The sequence below is a fragment of the Protopterus annectens genome, chromosome 1.part1 (genome assembly GCF_019279795.1).
Source record: "Protopterus annectens isolate FY-2018-M chromosome 1.part1, PAN1.0, whole genome shotgun sequence".
Classification (NCBI taxonomy): Eukaryota; Metazoa; Chordata; order Ceratodontiformes; family Protopteridae; genus Protopterus; species Protopterus annectens.
In genome coordinates, this window is record NC_056726.1 from 830006308 (window position 1) to 830024686 (window position 18379).

Here is an 18379-nt window from a genome sequence, read left to right on the forward strand (position 1 = left end):
AAAGTACTCTTTCCATCTGCTCAACACACACTGATTGATTCTTATTGTGTTACATTTTATACACCCTACAAATGATCCCTTTTTAACAGCAACTTCTGTTCTATATTAAATTAAAAACTCAACCAGTGTAGGCCTTTTATTTAGGATTCCCATACCCCTTTTTCTTTCTCTATAGTCTGATATCAATCCCTGATAAGGAAGGCAATCACTAGCCTGCAGGCCTCAATTGCCTTTTTGGCTTCTTCCCATTCTATTACATTTCCTTCTCTAATTATTTGTTCCCAATACCTTGGCACCTATGCCAGCTTAGCCCCCTCTTGTCTATTCTAATGCCCCTAATTACAGTCATCCCTATCTGCAGAATCTCCTTTCTCCATTCCTATGTTGGATTAGTTCTTAGTACGCTTTCTGCTACTTTTTGTATAAAATATTCTGTATGACTGTTATTCTCCTTAAAGATAGGAGTACAAAATCTCATTCTTTCCTTGTTTCTTGAATTATCCCATGCCTCATATCATCATCCCCTTCCACTTTCCCATAGAATTCTTCTTGAGGAGAAATACAACTTTTAGAAAAATCTTTTTCAAAAGAGTATGCCACTGTGAAGAAAATCCTAGTTAACTGAGTGGGAAGTCCAGAAATAACCTGTATTTCAAGAGAGGTACAGCATATTAAAAAAACAGCTGCCAGCAGTAGATCATCACTGCCTAAGAAAGAACTGCTTTTTGATCATCTTCATCCCTTGATACTCTGGTAGGTCTGATGAAATGGCAACCGAGCCATTTTCCTATGCTGATGTCATTATATTTTTCACTTCTTTCACTTCCCTCAGGTGGGTTCATCAATGATAGCCACCAGTTATCTAAAGAGAAAGTACAGAAGCTTACCAAATCAGCACCATATACTATGCTTCTGTCCTTTCTAAGTGAGATTATATAATAATGCATCCACTGAAATGGATGCCTGATTTGTCCCTCCATTAGTACAAATTGTTGGGGGAGTACTAAAAGGTATTCTCTGAAATGAGTGCATAATTTGTACCTCCAATTATTCTTAATGATCTAAATAATGTAAATGTCATTTATGGTGACTTGCACTGTAATTTTCATATGCACACAGTTTGTTCCTGACCTAGGCTATCTTTTAAAGTGCACTGATCTGAAGTATACAATAGAAATACTATTTGTTACTTTAAGTGTCGCTATAATATCCAGTTGTAATCACTGTGCACAGCTGTTCAAAATATTGGATATGGTAACCTGTGTGGCATTTTGATTTCTGCTGGAGCTTTTCCTCAAAAAATCCACTGAAAAATGGAAACACACCAGCTGCATCTACATGGTCAACAAATATAGTAAATAAAGTAACATTATTACATATAACAGTTATTTGTCTTTCATAATGTAAATTCTTACCATTCCAAAGAATTCTGTTGTAGGCCTCCTTTCCTTTTTCCAAAATGGAAAAATACTTCTGATAATGAAAATCATCTTGCAGAATCTTTGCCATTTTGCACATTACACAAAGTGAAGCCAGCCAAAGTCCACCACTGTATGCACTGTTATAAATGAGAGAGAGTAAACACGGTCACACTATTGCTCTTAAGCATAAGTCAATGGACCAAAGTCCACAGTGATCACAGGTAAATAACAATCATAATAAAATAATAAAAACTGATTTAATTCCTGATCATTCTAGATATTTTAACTTAATAACAGCAGGTAATTCTAAAAACTCTTAAATCAGAAAGCCAAAAGGGGTAACTATGTCTCCATCAGGAGCAAGACATTCTCTGCCCTCACAAACAGGTCAGATGTCACTACCAAATTCTATTCAGCACAATCAGAGTACAAAACCAAACAAATATCATGTATGTGATGTACTCCCCATAGCCTTAGATTTACAGCACAAAATACTGTCAGCAGAAAAGACAACTTGCTCCCAAGTTTCGTTCATCTCTTTAATTCTCATAAAATTATAAGATTACTCCCTTGTACTTTCAGCACTCCCTTGTACTTTCAGCAGAAACTGATCTATGTAGTCTCCCACCCTGCTTTCAAGTTCTGACAACCAGTAAGATACCCAAAACAAATGAGAGGCTGAACAACAAATTCACCCCCAAAGCACCACTCCCTTTTAGCTAGATAAATACAGACGAACAATGCAAGGTGAAATTTATCATTATAAAAGAAAAACAAAACATACTGGGGAGAGGCACAGGAAGAGACAACTAGCGCCAAAACACATCTCAATTATCCAAGGTTATAGTGAACATCTCACATAACATCTTTTCTTATGACTCTCAGCTGCTTGGGCAGTAGAACAACTTATAAGACAGTATATGTCATACAAATTGCACTGGTGTAAGTTTCAAAACAGAGCTGAGAAAAAAAACATTCAAAAATGACGTGATTTAGAGCAAGATCAAGAGACAGCTTCTTTCTTACCTTTACAAAAGTTATGCAAAATGATCCAATCAATAATGAGTAAAAAAGATATGAGTAGCAGCCCAATTTGCTGCTAAACTGATATCATCCATGGAAGCTCTAGACTGGAATACAGCTGAAGTTGCTACGGCCCTGCTTGAATGGGCTCAAGAGGATTTCGACAAGGGAATCCATAACTTGGAATGAACAAATGAGATACAATCAGTGATCCATCTGGTTAACATCACTCTGTTCACAGGTTTTCCCCAATCTGGTATGCAAGGAGGAAACAAATAATTGGTCTGACTTCCTGACATCTTTTGTTCTGTGAAGGCAGAACCTCAATTGCCTGCGAACACCTAGCAAATGTAAACAATATTCACCTTTGTTGGAGAAGCTGGAGAAAAACACTGGCAGGTTAATACATCGGTTGACACTAGTCTCTGAATCCACCTTAGGTTGAAATGAGGGGTTGGTTCTGAGCAACTCTCTATCTTTGTGAAAAGATAGGTATGGAGATTTAGAGGACAAGGCTTGAATCTCTGAGATCCTTCTAGCAGAAGTTACTGCCACTAAGAAAATAGTTTTCAGACAGGAACTTGAGTTTGCAATCATTAGCTGACTCATTGATTGCCAGCAACACCAAATTCAGGCCCCAAGGAAGAGTAGGATCTTTGTAGGCCGGTTTTAAAAGAAGAGTATCCCTCAAAAAAGCTTTACAAAGTTGTGAGGAAAAAACTGAGTAGCCCTGATAACTGTGAAAGTTTGATATCGCTGCTAAATAGAGTTCAATCATGGAAGCCAAAGCTCCTTCATTGAAAAGTAAAGCTAAACAGTGAAGAATATCATAAATTGGAGCCAAAAAAGGTTCAGCATTATTCTGGAGCGCCAAATATACAAATCTCTTCCATTTACTGGTGTAAAGTTTTTGTGTAGATGGTTTATGAGAAGATAACAGAATGCACTGGACAAGGGAAAAGAGCATGGGTTGTCTGGCTACTAATGGAATTGGAGAAACCAAGCTGTCAACTTGAGATTTGGAATGTCCGAATGAACCATGCCTGTTGGTTTGGACAGAAGATCTGGACTTGGATCCAGAATCCAAGACTGTTAAAATAAGGTGAGGCCAAAAAAAGAGAAACCAAATCTGTCAAGGTCAGTAAGGAGCAATGAGGATAACTGTGCTCTTCAACCAGATTGCTTTCTGTAGGAATTTGGGAATTAATGGAATTGGAGAAAAGGCATAAAGGAGACTGGAGGGCCAACTGTGAAGAAGCGCATCCCTCATTAACTCCTCCTGTACGGGGATCAGGGCAAAATGGCTATTGCCCTTGTTGTTTAGGGGAAAGGCAAAGAGGTAGAACCACGGCTGACCCCATCTTCGGAATATCCTTTCTGACACTGTCTGATTGAGGGACCACTCATGAGGTAAAAATATGCACCTGCTCAATTTGTCTGCTATCACACTGGACTTCGTCAGAATGTGCATTACGATGAGAAAACAGCTGAATGAGATCGCTCACTGCCACACTCGAGAGTTTCTTGACACAGCGGGTAAGATCTGGTTCCTCCTTGTTTATTAATGTACCAAACTACTGACATGTCCATTTGAACTGCAACTGCCCACAAGGGGAGAGCATCTTAGAATGCCTGCAATGCTAAAAGCTCTGCTCTCATCTCTAGGAAGTTGATATGCAAGTTGTCCTCTACTGGGGATGCCCCCTCCCCACCCTAACTGGGAAGCATTCATGGTCACTGTGGCCTTGGGCTGTGGAGGAATGAATGGATGGTCCTGTCAAATTTGATCCAAATGAATCCACCACATAAGCTCTCTTCTCCAGATACTGGTGATTGCAATGGGCATTGACATTGGCTGGTAAAGGATGGACCACTGTGTTGCAAACAGCCATTGCAAAATTCTCATTTGAAATCTGGCCAAGGACACGAGTGTTACAGATGCTGACATGGACCCCAGCACCTGAAGAACTAATCATGCTGGTACTTTGTTGCTGTTGATTATCTTCATGACTTGAAAATAGACTCTTTCCAGTGTTGGTGGGGGAGGGTATTGCTGTCTGTGTTTAATGAAGCCCCTGTAAAATCTAAAGTTTGTGTTGGCTCTACATGGGTTTTTTCGTAATTTATGGTTATGCCCAGGTTAAGAGCATGTTTGGAGAACTTTTTCTCTTGCCTCGATAGCAGTCGATGCCTGGTTGCAGCAGTGATGAGCCGGTTATCCAAATATGGAAACACCTGGAATCCTTACAGTTTCAAGTGAGCTGCTACTCCTGCCATGCACTTGGTGAACACCCTGGGCGTGGGGGCATGGTGAGGCCAAAAGACAGTACTCTGAATTGATAATGACTGGCTCCCACCCAAGAAGCATGAGAACCTTCTGGACTGCCTGTGCATCTTTATGTTGTAGTATACATCCTGAAAGTATATCGAGCACATCCAGTCATCCTGTCCCAAACAGGGGAAAACGGACAGAACTGTGACTATCCGGACTTTTGTTCAGCAAACTGACTTGTTTAAATTGCTGAGATCCAAAAATTTTCTCCATTCCCCTATCTTTTGGCGCTAAAAAGAACTTTGAGTAAATTCCGGATCCTCTCTGGTCTGGTGGGACCTCTTGGATGACTTTTTTTAGCAGCTTTTTTATTTGCAGTGCTGCCTGTTTCCCTTTGATTGGGTGGAACATCTGGGATTTTTTTTTTTTTTGAAAATGGCTGCAGGAAGGGAAAATGGCATAATATAGCCTCTGATTATTATCTTCTGCACCATGTATCTTGTGTTATCATTAGCCGGGCTCTCTGGTGCAGGGATTAATGACCTCCCCCCGACTGCCTCCACAGGAAGACAATTGGGCCTTCTTTCAGGAGTGCTGAAAGGGTTTACCAAAGAAGGAATTTCTGTCTCCTTTCATGTCAACTATTTCTCCTACGTACTTGAAACTGTTAACCCATTCTATTACTTTGGCTTCTATCTCAATTTTCAGCTTCTTCTGATTTCCCTCACTTTTTGCTATTACTCATTTTCTTTCAATGTACTTGAATTTTTAATCATTTGATGAAGTTCCTATTCAGAGTCTCCCTGAAATGCCACATCAACTACATACACAGCAGCTTTATTGATCTGTCCTCTCAGGCCTGTTTGCTAATGTAGTCCATTACCAGTATAAATACTACTGGGCTCAGAGATGAATGCTTATGTACACAACTCCAACTGGGAACCTCTCCGTGAGTCCAAACACTTTCTGTACTTGTGTTATTAGGTCCTTGCATATTGTGCTGATTCAGCCAATGTTTCTGGAACTTCAAACCATAAGAGGACTGATAAAAATCTGTATTTTTGGGAACTTGTCATATACTTTCTCCAAGACCAGCAATTCCTCACTGGACTGTTTCCTCATCTCTAGCTTCTTTTCTGCTGTTTCACTGCAAATATTGGGTTGGTAGTGCTGCATCCTGATGTTAACCTGAACTGTTCATCTCCCATTTCATTTTCCACTACTCTACACCTGCTTATCAGTCAATCTCGCCAGCACTTTCATGCAGCGCGACAGGACTATGAAACCTCTGTACTGTCTGCAGTTGTAAACTGCCATTTCTTCTTGTACACTATCACTAAAATGCTTCCTCACCAATCATCTGGGATACACACCTCTAGCTCTCTCTCTACATATATACCAAAATGAGTACCATTGGCAGCCATTAACCGCCTAATGCACCCAACACATCTGTCATACTTATCATGACTTCACCTGTACCTACTGCTTTTCTTGAATTCATTTTCTTTACTGTGCTTCATACTTCTACAGTGGGTTAGATTTCCTCTTTCATTGTAGGATGTGCATATGGCAGTACATCTTCTATGGGGTTTTCTTTATTTAGAAGCTTCTTGAAAGCTGTCCCTAATGTCCTCTGGTCTGGTGAGCAGACTGTTGCTGGAGTCCATACCACTCAATCTATTATCGTAAGAAATCTGGACAAAGCCTAAAATAAATGGGTGGAAAGGCCCACAAATAGGGACAGATTTTAAATACTGCTCTTATAAACTTAGGTTCTAGAATAACAGGTTTTGTGCTAGCATGCATATTCTGAAGGATATGAAGTCTGAAACTCAAATGTATGTCACTATTCAATGACTTAAATCAGTGATTTAACAGAAAACCACAAATTGTATGAGAAGCAGATCAAAAATATAAGGCAAAAATATGAACAGTTGAGAGGTATGTTGGCATCCCTCATGAATGATGTTTGCCAACTGTCTTCTTTTTCTCCCTGTCATTGCCTTGCAACATGATAAAACTTATTTTTGTCATCTTCCAGAAGCCAGTAAAGGTCCTCTGATACCCAGTCCTTTGCCACTGCAACTGTTCTTTCAGCCTCTTTGTTTGTCAACCAGTATTTCTTCTTTGCGTGGTTCATCCATCTAACTAACTAACTAAACAACCAACCACTTTAGAATACTAAATTAAGCAGAAATCATTCAAAAAGGGAAGAGGAATGATCAAGAACCTTTCCTTTTCAATATTTCCTCAGAGATGAAACCCTTGTTTTTCTTTAAGTACTATCTGCTTACAGTTATGCTTCAGTTAACTTACTGAAGTCTTAATATGTCAGTTACTCATTTTTGTTAGCAATTCTTTCAATCTCTCATATTTGGAGTACTGCTAGATTTTGTTTTGAGTAACCACCTTCTTGGCTAAGAGTAGTGTCAATGGTATGAGGCTTTGTTGACTCATCCCTAAAAAAAACACTTGGTTTAATTTCTGTTACTCAACCTATCATAACGTCTTTCTGATAGCCTTCCAGCTTTGAAGAATGGCAAAAAATATGTATCCAGTCTCTTAAATCATCTGCATTACACCCCTAACAATGCTTATTAACTCCTGGAAAAGACCAGTTGTGTAGGTCAACTTACGGTAACAGTAGATATTCAGATAGATCACTGATGCAGTAATATCAGCCTCATGGATTATATCCATGTGCTCTAACAACTGAGGGGCCTCAAGGAAAACTATAAAATTAGATGTTAGGGCTCCAAACATTCAGATCTTTCTGTTTATTAGGCAACTGCTAGGAATAAAAGGTAAATAAACAATATCCACACCTTGGCAAAAAAAAAAAGGGAATGTAAGGAAGGTGTCCTTAGTCCAACATTGTTCTATATGAACATCCCCCTTTATAGCAAGTTTACTTACATAAGGATACTATGATCATCATTAAATCACTGTTGCAGTAGACTAAGCTATATGGATAGATTACTATGGTTTAGAAAAGAGAAAGAAGGGAGGATATTCATAATCCTGGAGCCCCTGGAGACCAGTTCTAGCAAAATCTGCTCAGGACATGGAAAATACATCCAACATGTAATGTTTCACAATGGTATGCACAGAAGACCAAGTTGCTGCCTCTAGAATATTTCGTGTCCACACCTTTGAGACAATCATTTGGAAACTGTTTTGATACGGATTGTCCCTTTTTCTTACCTTCACTGGAAAAAAGAAGTTATATACTTACTGTAATGTTCCATCTGTGTTGTCCATTTTCATTTATCCTTGACATATGGGTTTGGTCCTCATATCGGGACCAACTTGGCTACTACTACAGCTCGCTCTGACCAAAAGACTCTCGAGATTTGACTCTACCCATAATTCCTCTCTCCCAATTGCATCAGATTGAGTTTGCAAATTAGATATAGAGTGATAAATAAAGAAGCCTTAATGGAAGCCATATCCACTATGTCTTAAAGATTCCCCATAAGAGATAAGTACATTATTCGTTCCAACAGAGAGTCTTTCAAAGGCCAGGGGATGGATGGAGGGGAGTCAAGGATAAATGAAAATGGACAACACAGATGGAACATTATGGTAAGTACATAACTTATTTATCTGATGTTGTCAATTTTCATTTTATCCTTAACATATGGGGCATGGTATATCTAATGCTGTGAAATGTTTTTGTACCCTTCTCCTGACTGATACCTTTCAACAATAAGATCCCTTTGATGCTTTGTAAGCTCTCTGCAAATCATGGCTTTTGCAGTAGCAGGTAACTGAGTAAATGTCAGGAAAATCCTACTGGGACAGCTCAATTTTATTTGGGGTTAATCAAGTCTCTTTAATTGAAGGTAGGTGTGTACCCAAGAAGACTAAATGTTGTAATTAAATCAAAAGGTGCTTCAACAAAGTATTAGTTTACGGGTGTGGGACACACAGCAAAGTATTAGATTAAGGGTTTGCACACTTATGGAAGCAGCATATTGTACGTTTTTTTTTTTTTTTTAATACTTTTCCCCCCTGACAGATTTGTTTGTTTTTCAATTGAATTATACAGGTTATAGGTCACATTAAAGGTAGGAAAAGTTTTGAAATGATTTATTGTGGTCTCATTTTTTATATCACAAAAACCTGGCATTTTAACAGGGGTGTGTAAACTTTTTATATCCACTGTATCTGGCTAGGGGAACTGGAGTTATTGTCACTGACATAGAGCCTGGAGCCTGTAAAATTAGGTGAGTGAGAACATTCTTCCTGTGAATTACTTTTTCAACCTGGGTTATGATTTTTTGAAGTCTCACTGGGGGAAAGGATGCTATGGTTGTTGCCGTTTTCAGCACTGCTCCTACAGACTCCAAACTCTGGGATGGAAACATTTGGGATTTTTTGCAATTTATCATTATTCCCAAGTATGCACAGGTCTGGAGAACACAACCCCTTGCTTCTATCAGTTGATGCCTGGTCAGAGCAGTAGTGAGCCAGTTGTCCAAATATGAAAACACCCGGAATCCCAGCAGTCTCATGTGAGCTGCTACTACTGCCATACATCTGTTAAGCACCCTAGAAGCTGTGGTGAGACCAAAGGGTAGCACCCAGAATTGGTAATAATTGGCTCCCAGCCAGAAGCAAAGACATTTTCTGGAGTGCTTGTCCATTTTTATGTGGTAATACACATCCTGAAGATCTATCTTGCACATCCAGTTGTCCTTTCCTAAAAACAGGAGAATGGCCTGTACCATGACCCTCCAGAATGTCATTTGTTGAACTGATTTGTTCAACACACTGAGATCCAAAACAGGTCCTCTGTCTTTTTTTGGCACTAAATAGAATCTTGAGTAAATTCCAGATCCTCTCTGGTCTGTTGGGACTTCTTGGATGACTGTTTTGTCTAGCAGTTTTTGAATTTCTAGAACTGCTGGTTCCCTCTGACTGGGTAAAACATCAGGGATTTTTCTGCATGTGGGGGGGGGGAATGGGAAAAAGGTATGGTATAACCTCTGGTTATGATCCGTTGTACCAAAGGATCTGCTGTTATATTTAGCCAGTGTTTAGGTGCAAGGATAAGCATCCCCCAACTTCCTCCAGAGGAAGACAATCGGGCCTCCTTTCAGGAATGCTGAAAGGGTTTACCTGGGAAGGAGTCCCTGAAGCCCTGGTTCTGTGGACTACCTCTAATACATGGATAGCATCTTCCATTGCAGTTCCCCCCTCTGCCCCTGGGAGAACTAGCACCACATGTGTCTTGGAAAGGTCCTTGGGATTTTGTGAACCACATCTTTCCACCGTTCCATTGATTCCTGGAAAAGGATCTTTGGGGGGGGGTATGCCCACAGCAGAAAGGGTCTTACCATCCTTCTCACACCTGGATAACATCTCTCTAACCTTTGAGCCAAACAGAGATGATTTGTCAAAAGGTGCATTGATGAATGAAGACTTAAATGGTTCTGCAAAGTCGCACAGGTACATCCAGGTGTGTCACTTTATGGGTACGCCTGAACCTGCTGCTCTGGTGGCCCCTTTGGCAACATGCACAATGAGCCTCATGGACGAGTTTGACATAGACTCCAGGGTGGCCAACTGGGAAGCAACATTCTCTTGGACTCCCTCAGTAAAAGGTCCCACCAAGGTATCCGACACCACTTTGATCAGATCCCTCTGAAGTCTGGTAAAACATGCCAGGAAATTCAAAGACCTTACGGCAAAGGTCGATGAAGTGCAAACTCGCTTCCCAAACCTATCCATTGTCCAAGACTATGTTGGGTGGATGAAAAGATGAACTCTCCTCAGCGAGTTCCTTTTTCAAGCCAGCCGCTTCGACTATGGCATCTACCGCTAAACCTTTAGCCCAGAATTGTTCATCCTCAGATGCAGATAAAACTTTGTCTGGTCTCTTGGGGATGGGTTCAATGGTGTCTGGAGCCTTTCATGTTCACTGAGAAATCAAATGAATGAGTTTGTCAGCAGGTGGAGTCACCCAAGAGGTAAACGGATGAGTACCTAAAGCCTGCAGGTAAACTGATTCCTCCAAGGAAGGGTTTTGGGACTTCTAGTCACCTCTCTGTTTCAAAATTTCTAGGACGTCTCCAAAGGAGACATCTTCAGGAGGTGACTTTGGGGACCCTTCCACTTCATCAAAATCAGTGTCTTCCATGACAAACTCCTGTGGTGAATCAAGTGTTTCCTCTTGCATTTCTTCTGAGAACCTCCTCAGAAAGACAGTCTGGAAAGGTATCAAAAGATGAGAGATCTGTATCGCAGATCTCCAAGTTTTCAGCACTCGCTGCCCCTATGGAGAGATAGGTTGAATAACTAGACATGAGGAAGGTATTTGCTCCAAGGAGAAAGGGGCTGACTGAGTCACTGTAAGATACAAGGCCCTCTCCATTACCTTGAAGGCTGCCCTCCCCAAAGATGTAAGGGAGCATGGAACGGAGATAGACTGCCTTGCAACTGTGGGCACTCCCCACTCTGAAGAAACAACCCCAGAGACAGAAGCCAGAGCCAAACTGAACTATGGTCATGCTCTAAGGTGCAGGGACAGCTTCTAAAAAATTGGAGTTGACTCCTGCCCCCCAGGGCCGACAAGACAAGATACAACCCCAGGAGGTCTCCAGCTCCGAAATAACCAAAGAACTCAGAGCAATAAGCGGTTCTAAAGAGAACGAGATCTCAGGAATTGATACAATCTGCATCGGATGACTCAGAGCTGTAAACTCTGAAGCCTCGGAGGAGGTCAGAGGAGGAGTGGTTAAAGGGGTGAATGAAGGCTCAGCTCCTGAACCCATACGGACCGGAGCCGAAGGGGATCAGTCCTGTAAAACCTCTTGCTCAGAAAATTTTATTCACCAGTCACTCCACGTCGATTGATGTAAGGCTTTTGCTGGAACGGACTGACAACAACGAGGGTGACTTAGGTCTTTGAAGAAAGATTACCGGTCACTCCACCCACAAAGGCGTCGACAGATGGGGAGTAACTAGTTCTGGATAAAATTTCCTGTTGCCCTATATCCAAAGTCTGCACTGATGTAGTCGGCATAGACAAAGAACCAGAAGGCAAATTTTCTTGTGCCGAAGCCTTCTATGTCAAGGGTTTTGACATAGAAATGGTGGTTGGTACTGGTGATTTATCTGGTACTGAAGTCTTAGAGTCAGAGTCCATTGCTTCCAAGGAACGTTTATGAGCCCAGGATTTATGCTTCTTAGATGTCAGTGCTGATGGAGACGCTAATACCGACAAACTCCTCTTTTTGACCTTCTCCAAAGAAGACAATGAAGAAGGGGAAGAAATATCTGTTTTACTTTTGACTACAGCAGATATGGGTTCTCCAAAGGTAGACGGGATCAAGCCTTTCAAAATCAACTTGTTTCTCCTTTCAACAAGCGCTCTATGGCTAAAACCATGGCAAACACTGCAGTCCTCCTGTAAATGTACAGAACCCAAACAATGGACACATAACAGATGTAAACTGGAAAGAGGTATCTTATTGGCTGCACATCTGGCATTTTCTGGAGCCAGAAGTGGCCTTAGTTTTCTCAGCCATAATACAAAAAGGCTGGAAGGCACACACATCACACTCATGACAAAAGGGAGACAGAAAAACACTCTAAAACAAGAAAAAACATTTTTTTAAATGGGAAAGGGAGAGAAGGAAAGAAACTATCAATGATGACAGTTAAAGAGTACACTGAAGTGTACAGAAGAGGGCTATAAATAATGATAGCAGAGAATACACCAGAGTGTACAGAAAGCGTACAGCGATCAGTAATTGAAGGGTAGAGGAAGAGCAAAAGGGAATAACTACAGAAAAAAAGAAAGAAACTTGAAGAAATTTGAAGATAAAAATCCAAGAAAAGTGAACTAAGCTCTGGTGAATGCCTCTCCAGAAAAGAGGCAAACAAAATCAGAGGTTACTGGGAGAGAGGGATTATGGGTAGAGGTGAAGCTCGAGAGTTTTTTTGTCAGTTTGAGGTGTAGTAACGGCCACATCGGTCCTGATATCAGAACAAAACCCATATGTCAAGGATAAAATGAAAACTGACATCAGATCAAACAGTTTATTAACACAATAGAAGGATTTAGTCCGATCAGTATGTTATCCGAGTTATCTGTGGACGTCCAGAGTATGAAAAATCCTTCTTACCTTAATTTGTTTACTTTTTTGGATCTAGAAAAAAGACAAAGATGAATAGAATGACTCAAAGTAAAGTCTGAAATCACCTTAGACACAAATGGATTTGTGCTCAAGCAACCCCATCCTTTTGAAAAATGAGACAAGGCTGACTCATCAAAGGAGCTTGTAACTCATATTTTTCTTGCAGACGTTAGAGTAATAAGCAGTACTGTTTTCCAAGTTAAAAATGTAAGTACAAAAAATGTAAATTTCTCTAACTGAGATCCCATAGAGGAGCCACCTGCCTTCTAAGGAGGACAGATACAAAGAACTAATTTCAAAAACTGTTTGACTTGAGCCCAGGGAAAATGGCAGGAATCTAAGTATACATAATCAGAAATGGGTGAGAGGTGAATTTTGAGAGAGGACTAAGAAAGGTCAAAGGATAACAACATACACAAATATTAAAGAAATGGAGGCATCTGGGCCTTAAAGGGGTCATGGTTCTTTGTTTTGTACCAATTAGAAAATCTCTTCCACCTATCTATACATGATTTGCTAGTTACAGGCTTCTTAGTCTCCTCAGAAAGCAGACATCTAGAAGGTATTAAAGCCATGTCATTCAGGTAGTCAAGAGACGAAATTTGAAGGTTGTGGTGTATCAAACAACCCATGTCTTATATGAGTAAATCCACTCTGTGAGGAAATTGTGATAATTTGTCCTTTGCAATTTTCAAAAGAAGGGAGAATCACAGTTGCCTGGGCCAAAGCAGTGTCATTACAATTACCCTTAAGGAGTCCTTCTGAATCTTTAGAAGGACTACTGGTATTCCTGTTTTTTGCACCGAGTGCTGTCCCCTGGAGCACCCTTCCCCTTCAAAAAAGAAAAAAAAATCCTTTCTTTCTTAAATTGTAGTAAACTCCAGAATGCCACATATTTATACCTTTCATGGAGCTTCAGTTTAGACCACAAATGTACTGCCAGACTTTAAATGCCGGTATGCACTAAAAAGTGACCAGGATTAGCCAATCTCAATCTCCTAACATTTTGCATCAAGGGTGAATGCCCTCTTCACCCCCACCTTAGCTATGCTACTAACAATGACCCTGGGTATTAGTGGAAAGGTGTACAGGAACATTACCATCCATGGAAATGAGAACACATATTCGGTCTTCTAGGCCTATTTGCAAGGTATCCTGAAGCAGAATTTCTTAAACTGTCGTGAATGGAGGCAAATATACTTGAGGAGTTCTCCACAACTGTATCAATTCCTGGAAAAGCTCCAGGTTCATTTTCCATTTGTAAGGGTCTATCCTGGTCCTGTGCAGCTTGTCTGCAATGTTTTTTTTTATCACACAGAATGTGTATAGCATGAAAGGAAAGACTGAGCAAATCTGTTATTTCCCAGACTATCACAGCTAGTCTACAGAAGGGGTAAGATCAGTGTGGGATTGTCTGAGATTGCTAGCAAGGGTCACGGAGTTCAAAGATGTTTTAGAGATTTGACAGCATTTATTACTGCAATAATTTCTTTAACATTTATATGTTTTAGTTTGTCATGCTTGTTCCACAGGCTCTGAAGTTTCATCCCCTTGGACACCGCTCCCCAAACAAAGTCTGAGGCATCTGTGCTTACAGACTGGGTAGGCGCTGGAAAGGAGAAGGGGAGACCTGGCTTGAGAGATAACTGGCCCACTCACCAACTACCTAATGGAATATGAGAGAAGAGATGGTACTGGTGTTGGGTCCAAACAAATTTGAGGAAGCAATGAATTTTTACTTGTGTGAAGTCTAGGCCATGAAACCCAGAATTCTGAGATGTTCTTTGAGGTCACAGACCGGTTGGATAAAATCAGAAACTGTTCCTTGTAAAGGATTACTTTGTCTTGAAAAAAAGCCATCATGAGGGACGTATCCACAAGGAATCACAGAAATACTATCCTGTGAGAAAGAATAAAAGATCTCTGTATGTTCACCTGGAATGCTAGGCTAAGGAGAAGGTCCTTTACTCAGGCCAAGAATTCCTATAATTTTGAAACAGTCTGCAAAAATAAGACAGTCATCTAAATGTGGAAAAATGTGAATGCCATTACTGCTTCCACATGCTCAGAAAACTGTAATGAAGCTGAAGATTGCCCAAAGGGTAAAACAGAACTTGAAAATGTTAGCCAGATGTAGTTTTATTATAAGAAATGCATCTTTTGGAGACATATATTAATTATGTATCTAATAAGGAATATGAACTGATACCTGCAGCGTCATTTAATGAGAAGAAGACAGGAACAGTTTTGTGGAAAACAGGAGCTGTTATTCCTAAAATTCATTACAATTTCACTGATCCATAGGGAGTAATGGCACTGGTGGTACTGGAATATAATAGAACAATATTCACAGTAGCAAATGTATTTTGGATTACTGGTGTTGGAACAAAAGTAGTTGAAAATATTTAGACATCATATTATCTAATATGAAAGGTAGCTTATTTGTAGCAGGTGATTTTAATTGTATTTTAGATCAATGTGATACAACATTGTTCGGCATTTATTTTTCTGAAGTGCAGGCAAACATAGGGGGATTGTGGCTGACAAAATTTGCAGATGACTGCAAACTGGGCACCATAATTGACACTCCATCAGACACAGACATCATCCAGAAAGGTCTCATAGAAATGGATAACTGGTGCCAGAGCCATGGCCTTAAGCTAAATGCCAAAAAATGTATAGTCATACCCTTTGGGAAAAACAAGGTAACTCCTAATTACCACATAGGTGGTAATCCATTAAACACAGAAGAAGTTATCAGGGACCTGGGGACCCAAGTTGACAGTAACCTCTCTTTTGACACTCACATTGCCAAAGTGGTTAGGAAGACCTTCTACATTGCCCACCTGATCATGAAGGGATTCACATCCAGATCAGGAGAGGTCATTGTACCCCTGTACTCTTCACTTATCAGACCAATGATCGAGTACAACGCCCCATTCGGAATGTACCTTACCCGACACCTGCAGCAGCTGGAAAGACCCCAAAAGTTCCTCACCAAAAGGATAAAGGGGCTCAAACATATGTCATACGATGCCCGACTGAAGAAACTCCAGCTCTATTCAGTCGCATACCGTCTGCTCAGAGGTGATCTGTGCCTGACATACAAGGCCATGTCCAACCCGGAATTAATGGACATGCTCCACCTCAAAAATCCAAATCCACCAGAGCCACGAGAGCAAGAGACTTAAACCTCAACACGGATATAAATAGGACGTGCTGGAGGGACAGATTCATCACCCAGAGACTCCCTACACTATGGAACAGAATCCCAGTCCATGTGAGGCAGAGCCCCTCACTGACTCTGTTCAAGAGAAATCTTGACGAGTGGATGGGAGATCGTAGGTTTACCCCGGGAATCATCTCTGTATCACTGCTGGACAGAGGCACAGCAAACTAATGGGTATAGTATTCTCATCCTAAGGGGTGGTGAAAGCCACACACACTCTGGCTAGGCTTATAAATGCCCTAGGGCAGATAGCCTAGTATGAACCTATGAACCTATGAACTGCTTGTGAAGAAAAAGAAGTTATGTACTCACCATAACGTTCCATCTGAGTAGATACTTCATCTGAGTAGATACTTCATTTGTCTGCAACCTGTGGGAGTCGGATCCGACCTCGGATCCGAACCGGCAGCTTTCCAAGCTTCAAGATCCGAGCTCCTAGCTCCTCCCCCTACCCATAATCCCTTACTACTCACCACATTACCTCAAATCGGTTATTTTGCCCTATAAGCTAAAGACGGAGAAGAAATTCTCCAAAGGACAATACCTTACCGAGGTTCGGGGGATGGCAGGGGGGGTCGGTTGCAGACAAATGAAGTATCTACTCAGATGGAACGTTATGGTGAGTACATAACTTCTTTATCTGAAGTAGTTACTTCATTTGATCTGCAACCTGTGGGACAAAGTCCCCAGCTTACCTAAAGGCCCTGGGTGGTCCCTACAGAAGGATATTCCGAAGCATCGCGGAGCCAAAGGAAGCCCTACTTCTGGAGATCATGTCCAGTTTGTAATGAGAAATTAACGTATGGGAAGAAGACCAGGTAGCTGCTGAACAGATATCGTCTACTGGAACTCTAGCCCAAAAAGCTGTTGAGGTAGCCACAGAGTTAGTAGAATGTGCCTGAACTACAACCGGAGCTGGCTTCCCAGCTGAAATGTATGCTTGTCTGATACATTGAGAGATCCAATTTGCTACTGTCACCTTAGAAATTGGTTTGCCCATGGCTGACTTAGCATAAGAAACAAACAACTGGTCTGACTTGCGGAAATCTTTAGTCCTATGCAAGTAAAAACGTAGTTGTCTGTGCACATCCAATTTGTGTAATATGCATTCACCTTTGTTTTGGAAACTAGGAAAGAAAACAGGGAGGTTAATAGATTGATTAATGTTAGTCTGTGTGGCTACCTTAGGCAGAAAAGAAGGATTAGTCCTGAGGGCCACCCTATCTTTGTGAAAAATAAGGTATGGATACTTAATGCACAAGGCTTGCAACTCTGATACCCTCTTGGCTGAGGTAATAGCAACCAAGAAGGCCATTTTCCAAGATAAGAATTTTAAAGGCACTGAGGCCGCCGGTTCGAAAGGTGGTCCTGTTAAAGCTTGTAAGACCAAGGTAAGATCCCATGGAGGCATAGCCGGCTTAATGGGAGGCTTTAAGAGAAACACGCCTTTTAGGAAGGCCTTGCATATCTTAGCTGATGCCAAAGAATTTACGCCATCCCCCACATGATAATGAGAGATGGCTGCAAGTTGGACTTTAATGGTGGACGCACTAGCTCCCTGTCTAAAAAGGAGGGATAGGAAGTCCAGTATAGTGGGAATAGGAACCGTAAAGGGATCTAATTCCCTATCCTTTGCCCAGATGGAAAAACGTTTCCATTTACTAATGTAGAGTTTTCTGGTGGACGGCTTATGAGCTGCCACCAGAATGGCCTTAACCGAGGACGAGATACCGGGAGTCCTTGCCATTAATGGAACTGGATCAACCAGGCCGTGAGCCTGAGGTTGACCAGGTTCGGAGTGTGGCATCTCGTCGGATGCGAGATTAGGTCTGGTCTGGGATCCAGAATCCAAGGGGGGGGGGCCACACTGTGAGACTGCAGAAAGGGGAACCAGACTTGTCGAGGCCAGAATGGGGCAATGAGAATCACTTTGCTCCCCAACAGACAGGCTTTCTGGATGAATTTCATCATCAGAGGAAGAGGAGGATATGCATAAAGAAGACCGGGTGGCCAAGCATGAACCAAGGCGTCCCTGGGGGATTCCCCTTTGGGGGGGAACTATCGCGAAGTAATCGCTGCATTTTGAGTTTAGGGGCGAGGCAAAAAGGTCGCAGCGAGGCTGACCCCACTTGAGGAATATCTGCTTTGCGACAGAGGGATTCAGAGACCACGAGTAAGGGCTGAGAAATACCTGACTTAGGCTGTCTGATAATATGTTGGTCCGCCCCGGAATGTGCATTGCTATCAGAAAGCGGTTGGTGGAAATAGCCCATTCCCACACTCTCAT

The 18379-nt window shown here is 41.4% G+C and overlaps 1 protein-coding gene across 2 annotated transcripts in view; it reads right to left on the minus strand.

Moving 5' to 3' along the window:
* GBA2 (glucosylceramidase beta 2) overlaps positions 1–18379 on the minus strand; it is a 2751058-nt gene that overhangs the window by 329362 nt on the left and 2403317 nt on the right. For both annotated transcript variants that reach the window (XM_044078535.1, XM_044078526.1), the window contains exon 14: positions 1416–1558. In XM_044078535.1, the coding sequence (XP_043934470.1) occupies positions 1416–1558 (143 nt within the window). The remainder of the gene's footprint in view (positions 1–1415; positions 1559–18379) is intronic.